General features: G+C 37.6%; 1 protein-coding gene across 3 annotated transcripts in view; it reads left to right on the top strand.

Annotated features, from left to right (window-relative positions):
- Window positions 1-21,427, top strand: part of MCTP1 (multiple C2 and transmembrane domain containing 1) — a 497,445-nt gene that overhangs the window by 273,907 nt on the left and 202,111 nt on the right. For 2 of the 3 annotated variants that reach the window (XM_065406107.1, XM_065406108.1), the window contains 4 exons: window positions 8,352-8,494; window positions 10,796-10,875; window positions 11,907-12,012; window positions 19,115-19,153. In XM_065406107.1, the coding sequence (XP_065262179.1) occupies window positions 8,352-8,494; window positions 10,796-10,875; window positions 11,907-12,012; window positions 19,115-19,153 (368 nt within the window). The remainder of the gene's footprint in view (window positions 1-8,351; window positions 8,495-10,795; window positions 10,876-11,906; window positions 12,013-19,114; window positions 19,154-21,427) is intronic. The other variant, XM_065406109.1, reaches the window with a different exon arrangement.

Here is a 21,427-nt window from a genome sequence, read left to right as displayed (position 1 = left end):
CAGATGTATTTGAGGTTGGGGTTTGTGAACTGTGCAAGGGCATCAATGGCACCCACATCACAATACTTTGCCCACCAAAAGAGGTGAGTGAGTATGTGAACTAAAAATGTTACTATTCATTCATTCTGCAAGGTTTGTTGCACCACAGAGACAGATTTGTGATTAGGAAACACTGGAAAGGTCCATGAAACCAGGGTGTTGAGGTGATTGTACTTGAAGAGAAGAAGGGACTTTATTCCCCAGAAATTATGTGGTTCTTTATGGTATATATATGCCAATGGTTATTTTGGAGGACCCTGCATACCTGCTCCTAGCTTGGCATGAAACCATACGTTGACATCAATGACCCTGAACAATGGGAATTCAGGTACAAATTCAGTAGCTGCAGAATGGTCGTGTAGTGTGTGTTTGGTAAGATGAAAACTCGTTGGTGCTGCCTGTGCATCTATCTGGATGCCAGTGTGGCAAATGCCATTCACATCACCATCACTTGCTGTGCATCACATAACATTTGTAAGAGTAAATTGGAGTGGGCACAGAACAGGTCTGGTTTACAAACTCTACAGACAGCTGAATCCAAGCCACATGCACAGTGGTCCTGGTTTCCAGGGACAAGGGAAATCCGGGATGCCATATATGCACACATTTTGGAACAGCAGGTAGGCAGAAGGTGCTGGTGCCAAGGGACACCTTCATGCCCTGTGCACCTGCTGGAAATGCAGGTGGGAACGTTGGCATTTACTTGTAGGGCTATGTAACTGTGAGGGTTTTGTTCCCCTGTCATTGTCATTAGCCATTTGTTCCTCTGACTATTTGTCCATTACAGACTATTATAACAAGATGCATTAACTGAGTTAACATCTTACATTTGTGCTGTGGAGGGTGGCAGCTGAGTTGTAATGTGGTCATTGTGCAATGCTTTTGTCTTAAATGTTCACACTTGTTTACAAACCTCTGTTTTTGGGAGCACTCAATTTATCTTAATGACCTTATCAACATTTGGTTTGGGTGATGGAGGAGTTCACTCTTCTCCAGCCCCCCCCCCCCCTCCCGGCCTCTCTCCCTTCCCCATTCATTGTCAGTGGTGCACACTTAAGAATTTTTCTGGAGCAAGTAGCAGAGGGGTAGCCATATTAGTCTGTATCCACAAAAACAACAAGGAGTCCGCTGGCACCTTAAAGACTAACAGATTTATATGGGCATAAGCTTTCGTGGGTAAAAAACCCACTTCTTCAGATGCATGGAGTGAAAATTACAGATGCAGGCATTATATACTGACACATGAAGAGAAGGGAGTTACCTTACAAGTGGAGAACCAGTATTGACAGAGCCAATTTAGTCAGGGTGGATGTGGTCCACTCCCAATAATTGATGAGGAGGTGTCAATACCAAGACGGGGAAAATTGCTTTTGTAGTGAGCCAGCCACTCCCAGTCCATATTCAAGCCCAAATTATCAGTGTTAAATTTGCAAATGAATTGTAGCTCTGCAGTTTCTCTTTGAAGTCTGGAGCACTGACCCAAAGATTGAAACTGGTGAAGGTTTTGGGGTGGGAGGGGAGTGGGAAGGACGAGCTGTTTAAACAATGGGTAGTGGCAGATACCTGTATTATTACTTTCATTGTGTTTCATTGTTCTGCATGCAAACTAAGCCACAAAGATGTTAATCTACTCATTTTCTGTGTTGAGTTCTGCTACTTTTAAAACTATCAATGCTTTGTAAGCACATAATATACTTTCCCTCATCCTGTTCATGTATCCTTGGGACTTCAGATATTTCTTGACCTTGGAGTTGGGGGGTGGGGAGGTGGGGAGTTAATGGGTGTGGGATGGACAGAAAAGTGTTTGCAGTGTGATGGTTCCAGATAGTTACACTATTCCAATTCATGTGCTGTGAATTGTGGGGCCCCCAAACCTGAAAACATTTCATATTCTTCATACTTAAGAATGAGGGTCCATACACAAATCAAGGAAACTGACATTTGTTAAAATAAATATATACAATGTGTAATGGAAACTTTTTGTCAAAGGAGAAGTAAATCAAAACACAACGGGATTGAATCTATGAAAAACGGCCAAATGCCAATGTCTCTGAACCCATCTCCTTGCCCTTGCCCCTGCCCTTCCCCTCTCTCTGATAAGAAAAGAAAATTGTCTTGAGGGCAGCCGGGGTGTTTCCTATGCGGGATTTAGGGGGCAGGCACTTGGTGAGCTTCAGGGACTCCAGTGAGCTAATCATTCCCCTCCTTGACGCTCAGGGGATCTCTGGTGAGAGGTTTGCAGGCTCCTCCGAATCACTTGATGGAATTGGGTCCGCTGCCACCACAGCACCCTGGGTGACAACTGGAGGAGGGCGAGAAGGAGGAGGTGTTGCCAGTTCCCGGAGAGGCATAGTGGCCAGGGCAGCAGGCAGACCCCAAATTCATTTAGCCGCCAGTTCTATGAGCCTCTCCATTAGGCCATCTTCTGTTCCCTATGCCATTCTGAGATAAGAGCCAGTTCATCAAAATGTCTCTTCCTGCTGAAGAGCCTGATTCTCTCATATCCTAGGAACTCAGAATGCCCTGGTTCCTCCTGTCCATGCCAATAAGCAGCTCCTGCAAGATCTTCTGTCTGTCTGTTGTGCTTCTCCTGCCCCATCCCCATTCCCAGTGGAATGGTTTCCCTCTCAGGAACCAAAAGTCCTGCCAATTCAAAAGATGAGGCTAGCATTATAATTTTTTCCCTTTGATGAAGTCGAGAAATCCCCCCATATTACATGACTTTGCTGTGGGAGGCCACAATATTGATATTTTTCAGCATTCCAGGAATGCAACTGTTAGCCTGTCCTTGGTTCTCAAACAATTTTAACAGCCCCCGAGGAAGGAGCAGAAGCTAATAATGGTGAGATAAATGTACAAATGTTTTCAAAAAATATTTGTTTATATTTTCTCAGGAGGGTGAAGTGGGGGTGGGAGATGCAGTTACTTCCAGAGGGCTATGTTACCAGTTTGCAATTTCTTCTTTAAAAGCTGAATGTTTGGAGAACATAGCTATTTTCAGGGTACCATAATGGAAAAGAGAGGTGGCTCTCCAGTCCTGTAGAGGAGGTCTAGCCATCTATGCCAGAGAGATGTTTCTGCTAATGGTCACCCCTCTACATTTTGCTGAATGAAGGGGTTTGGTCAGCTCTGAAAGTGAACCAAGCAAATTTGTAGTGCAGTTGACCCAGCTAGAGTTTTTGATATACCAGAAATTTGCTGAAATATGTGTAGCCTTTAATTTTATTTAAAGCGAATTTAGTGATGTTTTATTATACCACCATGGGTTTGGCTCTGGTTGCTACAGTTTCAGGCTCAATACAGTGAAATTGTCTCTGGTGCTTTTCTCAAATTTGGAGGCTCTAGGAACACACGAAAACCAAGGGTAATAACCACAGACACAAGCAAAGTACAAAGTCTTATCTGTACTACAAATTCTATTAAAGCAATAAATAAAGTTACAATTACTCCTGAATCTAGAAATCCTACAAAAACCTATGCAATACCGGTAATTATAACTGTTGTCATACTTACATCCTCAAAGGTATTCTAGGATCTGGTGGACCTCTCAATAGACGATCATCAGTAGAGGGATAGTTGCTGTTGGGTCATCCCTTGGGTTTTCCCACTTATACCCAATCAGGGGACCAACCCTCTTTTATATTGTAATTCTGAGTACACTTAAGGTTTTATTCATATGCATGAAGATGTCAACCTTCTTTTCCTTATCTGTACTTTTGCAGCCCATGAATACTGAACTGCCCCAATTTTCATAGGTTGTTCCTAGTTTCTCTTATTCTCATTAGCATTTATGCATGCCATCTACCCGCAGGGTCAAACAGACATTCAAAAATGTTACAATCAGGTGTCTTGTGGTCTTGGAAAATACATTGCAGTCTATTCCAATCCATTTTTCCATAACCTCACCTACTGGCACATCTTATGCAATAAACTTGTGACCTTGCTGGCATAGGGTTATTCCTTGGTCACTCACTCATGTCAAGCATTCTTAAGCCCTATGGCCTAGCCTGGCTAAGCTAAAACCTTACATGTCTCTGCCTGTCAACCTTTCGTTTCAGCCATGCTTTACTAATACCTAATTCACACTCATCATTCCTAAATATTTATCAATCCTATATTTCAATAATCCTAGAATTTAAATCTAGTTACCATACATGGATTATATATGAAATAGCATACAAGTTGACCATAACATCACATAATACAATGATAAATGGATGATAAAATGAACTAATTGACTACATATGCTTACAGGACTGGGATGCAGTTTGACTGGAAATTGACTATATTCTCAGCTAGCATATGGAGTTTCCAGGGCACAAGCGAAGCTAACCATGAACACCAGCTGTTCCCCCTCAGCTTCACTAGAAAATCCTGCCCCTGTGCCCACCTAACAATGGTGAAATGGACAGGGAAAGAGACACGCCACAACTTTATTTTGTTCCCCAAAGTTTCAGATCAACACCACAACTACCTCACCTCTCTATAGTGAAGTGACACCGCACTGCATTTGTCCAACTGCCACACTGGTTCCTTGTCCTACCCCCATTTTTCCCAGCTTGTTCAGCATGGCTCAATATGTTTGAAAGGGGATGGTAAGATATGGGTGGAGGAAGGAGCATGAAACTGTGTAATCTTCCAAGGAACAAAGATGGCTGTTACTAACTTTAGACAACCAACTATACATTTCTAGCCCCTCCTTTCCTGTGGTCAGCGTGGCCCCCACGCCTTTGCTGCCTGTGGATTGGCCGAGAAATGCACAGACACAGGGGCACAGTGATTATTATCAAACAACTTGTTTTATAGCTTCTGGCAAATGCATAATAGTGGTTCATGGGAAATCAATACAATCATTGATTTATAGGTTTCAGAGTAGCAGCCGTGTTAGTCTGTGTCCGCAAAAAGAACAGGAGTACTTGTGGCACCTTAGAGACTAACAAATTTATTAGAGCATAAGCTTTCGTGGGCTACAACCCACTTCTTCGGATGCATATAGAGTGAAACATATATTGAGGAGATATATATACACACATACAGAGAGCATGAACAGGTGGGAGTTGTCTTACCAACTCTGAGAGGCCAATTAAGTAAGAGAAAAAAAACTTTTGAAGTGATAATCAAGATAGCTCAGTACAGACAGTTTGATAAGAAGCAAGTGTGAAAATACTTACAAGGGGAGATAGATTCAATGTTTGTAATGGCTCAGCCATTCCCAGTCCTTATTTAATCCTGAGTTGATTGTGTCTAGTTTGCATATCAATTCCAGCTCAGCAGTCTCTCGTTGGAGTCTGTTTTTGAAGTTTTTCTGTTTTAAGATAGCCACCCGCAGGTCTGTCATAGAATGGCCAGACAGGTTAAAGTGTTCTCCCACTGGTTTTTGAGTATTATGATTCCTGATGTCAGATTTGTGTCCATTAATTCTTTTGCGTAGAGACTGTCCAGTTTGGCCAATGTACATGGCAGAGGGGCATTGCTGGCACATGATGGCATATATCACATTGGTAGATGTGCAGGTGAACGAGCCCCTGATGGTATGGCTGATGTGATTAGGCCCTATGATGATGTCACTTGAATAGATATGTGGACAGAGTTGGCATCGGGCTTTGTTACAAGGATAGGTTCCTGGGTCAGTGTTTTTGTTCAGTGATGTGTGGTTGCTGGTGAGTATTTGCTTTAGGTTGGGGGGTTGTCTGTAAGCGAGGACAGGTCTGTCTCCCAAGATCTGTGAGAGTAAAGGATCTATAAATAAGGATTTATAGCCGTGTCTTGCTTGGGGACCATATAAGGGTTGAAACAGAGCAGGGTTTGGGCTTAAAATCAGGAGAGTAGCACCTGAACAAGAGGAGATATTGGTGTGGATCCATTGTAACTTACCTGCCTTGGGGTCTGGTTCCTGCTGTAGCTTGTGGTTCCTCCTCTGGTTCATACACGGGGGGTTCCTTTGTTAGCTCCTCCAGCTAGCAGTGCAGAATCACGTGCTCCTCGTCTTCCAGGGCATCCTCTGTGCTCCCTGCTGCTTCCTCACTCTGGCCCTCATCAGCATCCCATTGGACAATGAGGCTAGCAGGGTTGAGGAGGCAGTTATGAGCCACTTCAGGCTCTGTATTGGGAGCCCTTGACCACACCCAGTCCAGCTCATTATAAAAGGGGGCATCTATGATGATTCCTCCAAAGTGACTATTGGAGTTATTTGCCCTCCTGTAAAGGAGCTTCAGGTTCCTGGCACTGGGCCAGAATCTGCTGAGTTGCCCGCCTACTCCAGCCTTTGTGAAATTTCCAGGTACAGGTGAATATTCCTGCTACTCCAGGTGGATGATGGTGTACTCTGACCATACTTTGATCAGCACATGGTGTGGTGGGTAGACCAGGCATCTGGTCTCTGAGATGTTCACCTGCATTGATCTGTAAAAAGTGTAGTGGAAAGGTATTCTGAGGTGATCAACTCACTACTACCAATGAAAATGGAAGGGGCAGGGGGAGGACAGGGACCCTTATAGACTGGGTAAGGGTCAGGCAAAAATGGGTACAGTGCACTGTAGGACTAGGGGGTGGAAGACTATTGAAATGCATGATCTGGTACACACCCCTTTGCCCTGTCCACACTGCAAATTGGCACAGGTACAAGGCTGTGCCACAGCCAAAGACACATACTTACCCATGCCCCTCAAGGGTGCTCGCTTACTCACCTTCAGACACAAGTGTCTGGAGTTTAGATGGATGCATGGACACATGTATGGTCGCTAGTGTAGATGTATCGTGAAATGCAGCATGAAAGGCAACAGCTAAGCAGACAGCTGGTACACTTAACAGTGAAGGGGTGGGGGAAACTTTGTTTGGGTATGATGCCAAACTGTTTTAGCTATTATTACTATTGCTTATTTTGTTACATACACCCAGAATTTTCTAGATGCTTTACAGAACAAATGCAAAAAGACATGATCTTTACATTGAAGAGGTAGAAGAGTGAAGGAATTGGTTGACTCACTATTTCTTATCATTGGACCATACATTGTGTTGCCAGTGAAACTAAGATCCTATTATAATAAATGAACTAGACTTAAACCTGCTTGAAATATACCCACGGCTATGGTTTAGAATGGAGTGTATAGTTTTTAGGTAAATAACAGCGCCATCTAGTGGCTAGATAAAATACTGCAAAGAGCACTGTAAAAAGTCTTATTTTTGTTTAGAGGTATAAAGTAGTTTCACAAAATTCATTTATTAAATTTTTGTGGATATGATTATAAACTTTTTACGGTATACAATAATATAAATAAGAAAATTTGGAAAAGTTCTACATTCTGTGTTAGCGTTTTTTTCTTGCATCTCTTGTAATTGTGGTGACATTGAAGGTATTGCATTTATTTTAAAATCGTCTTGGATTAAATGGAGCTAAACAAAAGTTTTGTTGCAGACAGTTAACAGATAGAATCAGCAAAATTGCAGTCAATTCAGCACCTTTTATGAAATTTAAATTCAATTTTACAAAAGTAGGTTAAAATTGATTGGCATCTTGGGAGTGTTTACCCAATTTTAATGTTTCCAAGATTTTTACAAAATTGTAACATTAAATTTTATATTTAAAAAGTACAGGGAAAGAGTTGTGGTATTTCTGCACTTTATCAGTTTGATTCTGTCAGGGCGCCATCAAAGCAGGAACTTAGAACAGCACAATTGCAACTAAACAGAAATAAATGTAGGTCATACGCTAAACTGTATTTATGATATGAAAGCCTTTGAAAATTGCCATTCCAAATGCTTTCTTAGTGTAGGCATTGAAGTCCCTCTTTGACAGTGTATAGAGTACAACTTTGGAAGAAACCGCACAAGAACTGGTGCCAGAGTGATTTAATTACAGTTAACAAGGGTTGGAGCCTCTCTTAGATGGGCAGTGGGGATGACTGCAGGAAGGGAGTGAGTTTAGACACTAAACCTGTGCGGATGTGGGTTTGTGGTGTTGAGAGTGGTGCAGGGGAATTTGCTTATTCATGGTAGTGGAAGAAAAGCTTCCCAAATTAAAGGTAAAATCCTGGACACAATAAAATCAATTGGAGTTCTGCTAGTGACTTCAATAGGACCAGGATTTCACCCTTCATATTTTCCCATTGTCCTAATAACATAACTTACCGATGTATAAAATAAAATCCTAAAGTAACAAAACAAAGTTATTTTTCTCTCTATCAACTCTATTTTCTTCTCTCCAAAGTTCATATTGTCAGTGAAATTATATTTAATTCATTTTAGGGTGATTTAAATTTCCAATGTACGCAAGTTATGTAATTAAATTGCATCAATGTGTCTCTCTCTAACAGGGACCAGCGATCCATATGTCAAGTTTAAAATTGGAGGAAAAGAAGTGTTTAGAAGTAAAACTATACACAAGAACCTCAATCCTGTGTGGGAGGAAAAAACTTGCATTCTTATTGATCACCCTAGGGAACCATTGTATATAAAGGTGAGCCATTCATTTATTTTACTTCTGTAGAAGTTTTACTAAACAATTCAAGATACTGTTCTTTATCTCTGAAAAAATTATCATGTAATTCTACATTTCATAAAGGGACATGGTCAGCTAATTTTTATCCTCTAAAGTATTTTTTTTAAGCAAAACAGTGGTAATGACTTTCATTATATTTTTATAAAATCAGGTAAATCAATTTTTAAAATTTAAATACATCTTTTTCATGTTGTCATTTTAGACAATAGTGTGCTAGTACAGAAAGTGAAACTGATTAAAAAGAAGACGTCCGTCTTTCTTATCTAAGTTGAGTGAAATGCAAAATTAAGAAATAAAAATTGTAAATTAGGTTTCCAAAGCTCTTCAATTTTTAATAGTCTATTGTTATTAGTAAAGAAAAGGAAAAAATTAAATGAGTTTTTTATAGATAATGTTTTTAATTTGTATTTATGGGAATACCACTATACATAGTATAATTTTTACATGAAACAGATTTCTGCCATATTTAAAAAACTGTTCTTTGCTGAAGGGTATTTCGAGCCTGATCCTGTGAGGTGCAGAGTTCTCAGCTTCCATTGTTTTTGATATTCATAAATAAATAAGGTGTCTTTTTTTTATGTATATTTTGCATTGCTTTATATTGTTTTCCTTGGGTGTAAGTGTGCTCAGAGCCTTGCAGGATTGCGGTATACCTTGCACCATTCAATCATTAAAAAGAGAGTGGTTATTTAAAAAAAAAAAAAAAAAGACTTAATCCAAAATTGAAGGGAAACTGGGATCTGAGGTACCATTTTTGTATTGATAACACCTCTTCAGGGTGTTCCAATTTAGGATTGGAGATCTCAATCTTGGGCTTAAGCTTCCACTGCCTGAAGCATTAAGTAGATCTGAGCTAAAAAGAATTGGGACCCAGGCATCTTTATACAGTTAGGAGTCCTTAGGCAAACAATAGGCAATCACGGATACTTTGATGTAGACCTATTTCCTAAGCATCACTGGTAATTAGCTATCCAAATTAACACAAGGCTATTCATCCATTAGGCAGTCTATCACAAACTTTAAAGAGACATATAGACAATGACATTATTTCACCCAAGATTCATCTAGATGTTAATATTCCCTTTTGATCTTTAAATCAACAGCTATAGTGACAGACAGGAACTGTCTGTTTACATGGCTAACATTTGACAAGATATGAGTACACACATACAATTAGTATCACCTCTGATTTCTAACAATATAGGTTTGCATTTCAAAGTTCTAGCCTATCTACCATGGAATGGCCCTAATTACTGTTTACATACTCTTCTAAACACGTTTCTAATGGTTGGCTTTGTGTCATTTAGCCTGCAAGCTGCTTAACCATTTCTGGCCATGTGTCACACTTTGTATAAGATTTGTTGCTTTTATATAACAGTGGTAGCAACAATGGTTTGCATGGTCATACTTTACACACACACACACACACACACACACACACACACACACACACACACACACACACACACACACACACACACACACACACACACACCAGTCTGGTAGGTGGAGAATGGGGAGGGGAGGTCCGTGAGCTGCACTTTAACTGTAAAAGAACCGCATGAGCCACAGTGTGGCCACCCCGGTTTAGATGCTTCGTGAGATCTGCCATCCTCTCGTGGTAGACAAGTCAGCTAACAGCCACCACATACTGATTTATTAATTTTTCCAGTGATAAAAATCCCCATATGTAAATCTCCTAATTGCTTAATTTAGATTGTAATTCCTTTTTAAAGAAAATTCTATAAAGCACCTTGCAAAATTATACTGCTAGCGGTGTATTATCAGTACTAATACTTCCACCACAGTCCATTTGCTTCTGACAACTATATCTCAGCCCTCCAGCCTGTGCTTTATAGAATTACTCAATGCAACAATTTAGGTATAATTCATAATCTGGATGCTGAATCTGTGATATTTTTTTTTAAAAAAATCTCTTGCATCTGTTTTTCCTCTTCAGTCTCAATAGATTTGTTATAAAATGGCTTATTCTGTCAATAGAAGGTTGATATTATTTTATGCAGTCCAGATCTGATAGTTCCTTGGACATTTCCATAAGTAGGCACACTGAACTTTAAATGAGCAGCTTCAAATTTTAATTTACTTACCTCAGATAGGCATGAACCCTATGGTAATCCTGCTTTAACAGGATGAAAATCTACTCTGAGAATGGACACTTAAGAAATATTTATTAATTAAGGAAGTTTCAAAAAAAAGTTTTCTAATACTGGAAATACTTTCTTCTCTTGTATGTCTTAGGTCTTTGATTATGATTTTGGATTTCAGGATGACTTCATTGGCTCAGCTTTTATGGATCTTGCGTCACTAGAATTAAACAGGTATGATGCAGGTGTGAAAGTCCATGGAGTCATATATGCACAGTCCTTGAGGTGTCAACTAATCTCATACTGGTGGCATTGCAAATAGAATTTTCAAGATGCTTAAAAATAACTAGCCTCTGCCACTTCAGCTAACAGTCAAAGGACACGTAGCCTTAGAGCATTGTTGTAACATTAATGTTAATAATACTGTGTTAAGTCATCATACATAACACTTGCAGCAGTACCTACAGATGGCTTAGGATGCAGCCATTTTATTTCTGTTCCCATGGTTTTTGTTGTTCTGAGCTGTACCTCATCTTGTTCTTAAATTTAGTTTTCTTCTGTTTTAATTGAAATAAATGTTATAGTTCAGATTGAATTGCTTCAGTATGTCCAAGCTGCTTAGAATTTGAAATTGTCAGGATCCCAACAAGGGCAGTTGGGACCAAGGGTTTGAGCAAGGTCAAACCTGAGGCTGAGAGTAGCAGAGGAATCAGGATCAGAGTCTGAGTCAGGTTTCAACGGCTAGGTCGGGAGGAAAGGTCCAAATGAAGCTGAGGTTGAAGCCAGGACTTCAAGAGCATGAATGGAATGATTGTGGCAGCTACAGGAGATGTGTGCTGTTGCCAGGACACTTCCTGGAACACCCTTTGGGTTTATATACAGCAGGGAGCTAATCAGTAGCTGTGAGGCTGCTGCCTTGCAGACCTCTTGAGGCAGGGCTTCCCATGATCTGTGTCCACAGGAAGTCATGGATAATGGGGCATGAGCTGGTTATAGCTGCTGCTGGGTGGCAGTATGGAGATGTTCACTGCCTGGCAGCTCAGCAGATCTAGGTTTGAGACATGCTGGCTCTTACACAAATGTATTTAGATGTCTGTCCTGAAGAATAGAAATAAACTAAAACTCATTAAAGTAATTGATTTTTTAAAAATTATTTTCTAAGTTGTTTCATATAAAATGTGGATTCTGTTGAGCCTGATGCTTCAGAAACATCATTAAACTGGTGCTCGAAATTCAGAATAAATGTTTGTCTTTTGGTCTGCTAGACCAACAGATATCAACTTGACTTTGAAGGATCCTCACTACCCTGACCATGATCTGGGATCTATATTATTATCAGTTCTACTGGCTCCCAAAGGACAGAGGGAAGTGGTAAGTTTAAAAGTTTCAACAAGTAAGTGTTAACCTGTTTTCACTTACAGAACATAGATAATATGATCCTTCCATGGTCATATGATTAGTAGCATAAGAAGAGGAGACTGCAATCTTGAAACAAATTTGTTATAAGTAGACACTATTGATCAGTGTTTATCATGCATTTGAGCAAAAGTGTCCTACTTTAGATCAGATCCTCTTGTGAAAATAGTGAGGGATCCGGGTGGAACATAAATGTACAACAGTCTCAAATAAAATTCCAGGTGAATATTAGTAATTATATGGAAGTGCACTGATGAACCATTTTCTTGTTAAAGAATTTTAGACCTAGTGCTGCAGTGTCAACATTTCAGGCATATTCCAGTGTTGGAATGAAGAGGGAAACTTGCTTCTTGGCATTTAATTGCAGAAACACTGGATATTTTTTGATGTCTTAGTAAAGTGCCATAAATAAAATGACCCTTTCTTTTCTGCACTTACTGTAATTTACTTATCCATCATGCCATGTAAAAGACAAGGGCATGGCACAAAAATAATGGTCAAGAACAAGGATTCAGAGATCGGGAGAAGCACAGAAATAAATACATTAAATAACTTAAACAAGCATTTTTTTGGTCAGGATGGATTTTCGTTGTCAAGCTTTTACCAGGTAACTATTTGCTTTAAGAAAGAATCTGTGAAATCTGCAACATATTAAATCTGATTCACAGCTTCATAAACTAGTTCTCTCTCATTTTCAGTTAAAATCTATAAAGAGAGACAATTTTATTTAGTTTGCAGTACAGAACATGGATGCAACTATAGCTTTTAAAAATATGAGAAAGTTAAGTAATGAAGAATTAAAATGTATATTGTGTCAATTTTTATTCCTGAGCATATTTCCTTTTATTTATTTATGCTGACCGCAAAGCTATCACTTTTCATTCAAAGGATGACATTTCATAGAATCAGAGAGGATACAGCAGTAACATCAAAATGGGCACTTTAAAACACTGGAAAATGTTGACATTATGTGGGCATTTTGGCCATTAGATGCAGAAAACTTGAGCTTTCCTACATTTCCTGTATTTTTGTGGACCCCTTTATTATTACCTATGTCATTAAATTTGATCTTTTGTGTAAAATTTCTGAAAGTGTATGTCCTATTGACTTTCGAGTCTAAGACACTTCGATGATTTTGAAAATGTTATCCTTTGGTTTTTCCAAATGCCCATATAATGTAAATTTAGCATTTAGCTTGGATCTTTTCTCCTGTTGACTTTTGAGTTGCAAGTGCTGCTGGCCAATTTACATTAGAAATTTAACTAAATTAGAAATTAGAAATGTAGAAATTAACTACAGTTTGAACAGTGCCTGTAAAATAACATGGATTCTCTTTCCTATAACACACATTTTTAGTCCCACAGGGGCAGAGAATTGTTGTAATCTCATGAAGGACTCCTCTATTTAAATGAATGGGAAACCTTAGTCTACCCCCTAGAATTTCACAAAGGAAGTGGAGAGAATCCTTTCTGGAAAGCAGCATCAGCCCCTTGACAAGTTATATAGTGAGATGCGTTTTAAGGCCCACTGTATGATGGTAAATCCTCCCCACTGCCTTTTCCATTCACCCTCTCAGTGGGCCACATAAGAACATACCCAATGGTTCATGGAATTTGGGTTGACATATTTGTCTTTGCTCTGAATTATAAATAGATTTTGTGTGAAATAGATTTCAAGAAATATTTAGTACTCACTCCTAAACACCAAAATTGAAACAATCCTTTTAATCTTCTGGGTGTTAAATAGGGAGTAAAAAATCCTTCCGCCACAGCCAACAATGAAACATAAGTCTTACTACCTGAAGCAAGCATCAAAGGTCAAGTAAACCAAGCTAAGTGATTAAGTAGGTAGGAGAACAGAAAAAAAAAGTTTGTCTCCATGGTCTTCCGCAGACTGTATTTTACCCTGTTTAATACAGGACTGTAGTATATAGTACATAGTCTTGTTGGAGTGTCATACAACTACTATCTACTTACAAGATGAGGAAGGCTGTGGAGGACTGAAACATTGTTTTTCATTTTTCCTCCAGCTATAATTAAACCACCAGTACATGAATGTGTATGCCTGGTACTTGGAATGCTGTAGCGTTAGAATTCTGCAAACAATTCTCCCACCATTAAGCCCCCTCATGACATTCTGTAACAGTTGCCTGAAAAAAAGACAAACCTGTTGTGTGCATATTCAAAAAATGAAAGTGCAATCTCTCTTTTAAACAATGGCTTCATCCATTTTGCTCAGCACAATATCCTACAAATTTGCATCATGACAAGTATTTCTGATAATAAATTGTAAAACATATCTGAGATTAAATTTTGTCATTAAAGCAGGTATTACTGAGCTATTTGGCAACAACCCTGTTGCTCAAAGTTTAACAGTCAGAAGAAGGAAAACTTCTGATGTAGAAAGTAACATTCTACAGATTTTTTTTTTTTTTTTTACACACATACTCAAACACAGATATTGTGAAATCTAAATATTCTGAATATTACCTCATAACAGCATGGCTTCTTCATTCCTGCCGCTCAACAGGATCTTTACCTTATGGGATAGAAACTGAATGTGAGAAGGGACAGGAGTGCATAGGTTGTCTGGCTAGCAGCCTCTTCCAGATTCAGTGAATTATGATAGTAGCAACAGGAAGACATGCTGTTATGTTAGATCTTCAACTCCATTTACTTTCTATATATTATTTTAGCAAAAGGGACAATTTTATTCTTCCATTCAAACTGTCATCGTTTGAGACCTCCCATTTTGAAGACGGTCTGAGACCTTCATTATTCTATTTGTAATTTGAGGATGGAATTTCTTTTTAAAAAATAGCATGCCAAACTATGCATATTAGAGTAAAGTTCTAGCAAAGTTACATTAAAAGAGTTTGTGTCACCATGAGGGAAAGAGGACCTACCAACTTAACACTAAGTTGGTTCATAAGAATGCATCAATTATTTAAAGATTCAAGATTCAATATATCTTGTGTTCAGCTTCCATGTTATTTACTTATTTATTTTAGTTATACATAAAGATTTAAAAAACTTTTCATTCCAATTAAACCATCATCCTAAGGTGTTCTTTTAAAAGGTCTTGTAATAATGAGGATAGTTTTCAGAGAATTAAATGTAGATGAGATTCACGAGACAGTTAATTATATTAGAGATATAAAGCAAAACGTTTCCCTTAGTTACTCCTATACAACTTCATAGGCAAGATGTGGTCCTTGTAAAATAATTATTCAAATAACATACATGGTCCCAGAGTAAGTAATGAGAGTGGATGGTCTGTAGTGTTTGAGTAAATAATTTTCCTTTATACTCTGCCATCTTTATTGGTACAGTATACTTATTAATTAATGTGTACTTTGGAATAGGACTGAAATCTTTGGAGCATCTCCAAACATGGTTTAATAGTTATAAATACTGGAGTTAGAAGTACTGTGTTTTAGGATGTCATAAGTTCAGAAACATCCTTAGGTTCCATGGGTAGGGTATCCCTATGCTACTGACCTGAAGGATAGTGCACTAGGAGCTCTGCAACTTTTACATCATCATTCGGCAGTGGAGATTAGTCCTGGTACTCATGCCTCCTGTATGGATTCTGTTCCTCTGTTCAGCCCCTCCCGAACAAACATTGCCAGTAATTATATGAACCTTTGAACTATAATGTTGTTTGATGCATTCTGTATTTCTAAAATACAGAAAATCTGCGAAAGCATATTAGGTACTGGGAAGAGTGAGGTGGTATAAATTGTGTAAAGTTATGCTAAATATTCTACATTTCCGATATTTCTTCTAGGAGAAAAAGAGACCTTAGCTTAAAAGAAATTCAGTACAATATTGGTATAAGCACATTCATAATGCATCACTAAAATATCATGAATAAAAATTGTAGTTCTATAGTTTTAGGGCCATTTTAACTATAAAAGCTATTTTTCTTGAGTTCTTTTCCAGAAATGGATCCTAAATATATATTAGTTGCAGTAGCACTAGTTTCAACAATTCTAAATCAGAAAATCTTGTGTATTTGCTGTGTGGTGCTAACACTGTCCTTTACTTACATGAATAATGCAGTTTGAATCATTTGTCATTGTGTAGACTGGCAGTTTGGATAGTCAATGCAAGCAAAAGAAGAGTTGAGAAAAATAAAATGTGAGAAGCACTAGAAAAATGCTATTTCTAATTACAAAAATTAAGCAGTACTGTATGAATGATTTTACACTATTAATTGCTACATATAAAAAATCTAATTAGAAAAAATGAGGCCTAAAATTAGCTTTAAAATTATATGAGTCATGTATGAATAAAGCTTGTTTGGTTTTTTAACTCATTGCATTTGTTTATGATAAATATTTGTTTTGTAAAGTGTAATGTAAAGCATGGCATATATATAATTTACAACTGCGTGCATACTGACTTAAAAAGCATATTGGTGTGCCTCTTGTAAACTTGTGTCCTGTATCATGGTCATTTGTGCTATTGTGCATGCATGAGATTTTTCTAGCTCTTTTTCTAGCAAAGTTCAATGCACAGATTTCATCATTGGAGAACTTACAAAGTAACTGTAAGTTCATTTGAGCTGCATGTTCCATTATGTTTTCTAGAACTATAAACTGCTTGGCTAATGTTAGAAGATTAAAAATAAAATAAAAGCTAAAAATTCTCAAATATACAAATGTTAAAAGGATATTACTGATGAATACAAATAAAATCTGTGGTATTGATTTGTTTCTGAAGTGGTTTATATCAAATGATGTATAATCTTAGTTTGATTTTAGAAAAAATATACCCATTGTTAAAATGTAGTTGATTTGTTTGTTCCCTTGAATTCTATTATGTTTTACCTCTGTAATATTTATGTATCTGCCTAAAGGTTGTTAATATCACAGAAAAAGAAAATGAAAGAGTGGAATGGATTCAAGTCATGGAATGTTTTCAGATGATACCATTTCCTGCAGCTCATCTATCAGTCTGTTTTGTGTTATGCATTTATTTTATTGACTTCTAAGGAAAGTTGATCAGATTGTTATTACTACAACTTTAAACTTGTACTGCAACAGCCTGTGTTAATATTGATAAGCTCAAACGTACAATCATGCGTTTCTGTAGCTAGAATACAAAATACATTTCTCAGAGATTAAATAGTATTAGATTTCTATCTATTGGGGCCCAATTCTTTCCTCACTTAGGATATGATCCAAAACACACTGTATTCAGTGGGTGGCAGTATGGTACACTGAATAGGACTCAGGAAATCTGAGTTCTAGTCTTGGCTCTGCAATTGACTCAGAGTGTGACCTTAGTCAAGTTACTTAACTTTTCTATGCCTCAGTTTTCCTATTTGTAAAAATAAAGGTAATAATACTTCCCCAACATTGTAAAGCCCTTTGACATCTGTGGATGAAAAGTACTTGTTAAGATTTGAGTATTATTTATTGAGGACAGAATTTGGGCCTTTAGGTTTAAACTATCCTTAGCAGCTTAAATAAATACACATGGGTTAACCATTTTTCTTCCAATTTTCCAGTTAAACAAGGTTTTATTTTTGGTATGGAAAAATCTCATCATTTATTTTAAGATTATCAATAACATGCATCTTTCTCCCCTCCACTTTTTTTCCTCCATGGAGTATTTTTATTTCCTGACAGTGAAATCTCATATTTTAAATCTCTTTTCTGGCCACCTGAAAAAGAAAGTGACTAAAATTAAGCATAGTGCACAATTTGCTTATTTTGCAAGGGACAAAGAGAGTTCAGTGAACTTAATGCCATTTAATTTGTTCACACTAAATGAAAACTTACATTAACCTTTTTATGAATATAAGGTACACAACTTAATTGCTCATGTAAAATGCTTGATGTGGCAGTTGGAACTCAGCTAAATTGTCCCCCTGCATCCTGACCAGTAGAATCTATCCTGTTCAGTGATTAAGAATTTGTGTCCATGCTAGTTCCGCCCTCAGAAATGACAGCGAATGATTCCTGGGATTGCTAAATTTTGACAAATTATTGAGGTAATATCATGTGGGCCCATTTGTTTAAAAATGAGTCAGAACAAATATCATAATTTTGTAAGATTAATACCAGAAAGTGTAGTGTGCCAATAATAAAAGGTTATTGGAGACCTTCAATTCTTTAGCAGTTTTAGTATACAACATCCTGGCTAGACACTTGACACCTTAGAAAACATATTGCTTCCCAGTACTGTGGATGAAATTTAACTATAGAGAAGGCAGAACATGATCAGTGCTTCATAGCACAGCAACTAAATTTTGAGAATGTTCTAATTTCTTAGCAGCAGAAAATAAAATCCAGAAATATTTCAATTGGCCAGAGTCTCTTGAGCAGCCAAGGAGTGCTTGGTGCAAGTCTGGAGATGGGCAGAGAACAACTTATTTAAGCAGCCTTTGTGTTCACCTGATCCTAGGATTAGCAGGCACTAGCCTGGACCCTGGAGCAAGGAAGATCAAACTAAAGGCTGCACTGGTGGCCAGGGATTAGCCAGACACACGGGAGCCCCAGTCACACACCTTTTCCCTGACCACATCCCCAGCACCACTAACTAATAGGAGGGTAGTATTAAAGATTCTATAGTGGCTGCACACCACCCAAGGATGCCATTATGCAGGAGGTATCCACCTGTGGCTGTATCTGCTGTGCAAAGGAGCTAGAGTACTCTAAAGTATTGGAGCACATGTTCCTAAAATTCAAAGCTTATTACTCAAGTGATCAGTCAAAAATTGCAATTGCTTTTAAAATAATTGATTTTTTTTTCATTGCTTTATCCACTTCCCTACTTTTTTTTTATTTTAGACATTCTTCGCGTTCATTATCCTAATTTCTCCAAAAATATTAGGAGAACCAAATCCATCTGAAGGGTTTGCTTGAGTATGAGAGATGGTTCTAGTTGCTTTGATTTCAGTCTTGTGTAGTTGTCACTGGAAAATATCTGTTGTCACTACAGAAGCTGTGGTTAAATGTGGATTGTCTCTTTGGAAGACAGTTAGCCTCCTTTTTTCTATGTCTGTCAGAGTAAAAGGTAATTAAAATGCTTTATTTCATTTACAGACCATGCTAATGAGGAAGAGTTGGAAAAGATCAAGTAAGGTAATTCTTAGCATGTGGTCTTTTAGCATTATTTTTTAGAAGAATCACATTTCATACTAAATATCTCTTAGCATTGCAAACGATGGCATAGGATTTATTCTCTATGAAGTTATATTTTTATATAATTTTGGAGACAACTGAGTGCGCCTTTTCAGTAATAATGAAACTACTCAACTGTGTTTTTACAACCTTTTAACTTGTCTCAAATTCATCCAAACACTTCAAGTTATTTATGTAACTGGCAAACATGGCAGTGTTTTCCCTAACATTGGTAACCTATCATGTATGGTAATTTTTCTTGTACACAACAGGGCCTAAAAATAAAAGTTCATGTGCTAAGCTGAAAGATATATGGGGATCTTTGTGTCCCAATATCACTTTAACTATTTTTTCGAATTTGATTTTAATTGACTGAAATTATGCTTGCAAATGTTTCTAGCTTGATAGTTCTAAGGAATTAAATCCTCTAACCACAGGACAGACACAGGAGAAACAAGAGTAGTCAAGTTTTCCTACTGTACCCCCACTCCAACAATGTGCCTCAACCGTTATTTTGAGGGACCAGGTCAGGGAGTAACAAGTGGTAGCTGAATAGGCCTATCTCCAAGCCAGTTCAGATGTTGGCCTTTCTGCTAACATTCTCCACCATAGTGTAAGCAGTTATGGTTGTGTATGCAATGTACATATCTGGCTACTAAGACTTTGACTGAGATCACCAACACCAAACAAAGTTAAGTTTTACATATTTGCTGTGCATATTTCTGCACACTTTTTAAAAGTTTTTGTTGCTTTTTTTAGGAACTGATACCACAGAAGTACAGTATGCTTTCTGATGAAGCATATACTGTGTATAGTATAGGTACTGCTCTTGAGTTGTATTCATTTTTATTTATGTAACTTTAAAAAAAAGTAGGAAAACATCTCCAAGATTTGAAATTGACCGCAAAGTCTGATTTTGAGAATAGCTGTTTATCCTTTAAATTCCTTAAAACATATTAGCCATCCAAGGGCGAGTTTTATTTTTTTTTAAAAACATGCTTTACTTTTCTAGTATATAAACAAACTTAACTATAGTGTCATTGCAGAGGGCAATTCTATATTACATACTCAATGGAAAATGCTTAAATCAATATATTTATCATTTAATCATATTTAAAGTACAGAACTAGGGTTGCGAGTTCCTGGATTCTGTTCCTGGCACTCACATAAACTTCCTGTGTAAGATTAAGCAGGCCACTTATCCTCTCTTTTCTTTTCCAAATCTGTAAAATGACGATGACAGGTAATTATCTCACAGTAGTGTGATTAACAATAATTCTTTGATGTTTGTACAAAAGTTAGCTTCTTAGATGGAAGATGCTATGGAAGTATGATTATTAATTTAAGCATTTTCCAGCAATTTCCATAATACACTGGGAACTCAGATTGGAGTTCTTCTGAAGTGCTAATGAAATGTTGTGGGGCTGGTGAATCACTTTGGTTTACATATCCTGCAAATGAAGCTTTAACTTCTGATGTTGTAGTACCTTCGTTCAAGTGGGACTTCCCTAGTTTGAAAAGCAATTTCTCATGTTTTATCTGCGTTTGATGATGGGCAGTTAGCAGCCTTGATAATCCAAAATGCTTGATGATATCATAGTTAAGAATTCTCCAAAATGTCCCACCTATATGATTTGTTTTATATTCACTTTCATGTTAGTTATTTAACAGCAATTCATTTAACAGTTGCGACTCTCACTTATAGGCATATAAAAAGGTTTGGTACATACAGAATGTATTAATTTAATATTGTATTCATGTATCTATAATTCACTGAAGCCAGATTCACTGGAGTTCATATACATACATGTTTCTACAATATATATGATGGTGATAGGTTATAAATTGCATATCCATGTAATAAACTGCATTTATTATGCATCTTAGGCCGTTTCAGTTGCACTCTGCCCATTAGTCCATCTTCACCGGTACTATTTTTACAGTTGCAAACCTCTGAGAAACTTCAAACAGCTGCCTTTTTAAATTTAAAAAAAGCAATCTGTACTAAAGATGTTTTCTTGTCTTCACAAATATAGAATTTCTTTCAAAAATTGCAATAATCTGAGATGCAGGATGGATCAATATTAAATGAAGTATCATTGAGGTTTAAGGAATGTCTGGAAATAGGTACTTCATATTATTGTGTAGGAGGGAAATCTTCTGCTCCACCCCCTCTTCAGTAGGACACAGTATTTATTTGTGGACCTAGGAGCTTGAGATCTCAGACCCTAAAAT

This window comes from Emys orbicularis, chromosome 6 (assembly GCF_028017835.1).
Source record: "Emys orbicularis isolate rEmyOrb1 chromosome 6, rEmyOrb1.hap1, whole genome shotgun sequence".
Lineage (NCBI taxonomy): Eukaryota > Metazoa > Chordata > Testudines > Emydidae > Emys > Emys orbicularis.
This window is presented reverse-complemented; position numbering and strand designations above follow the sequence as displayed.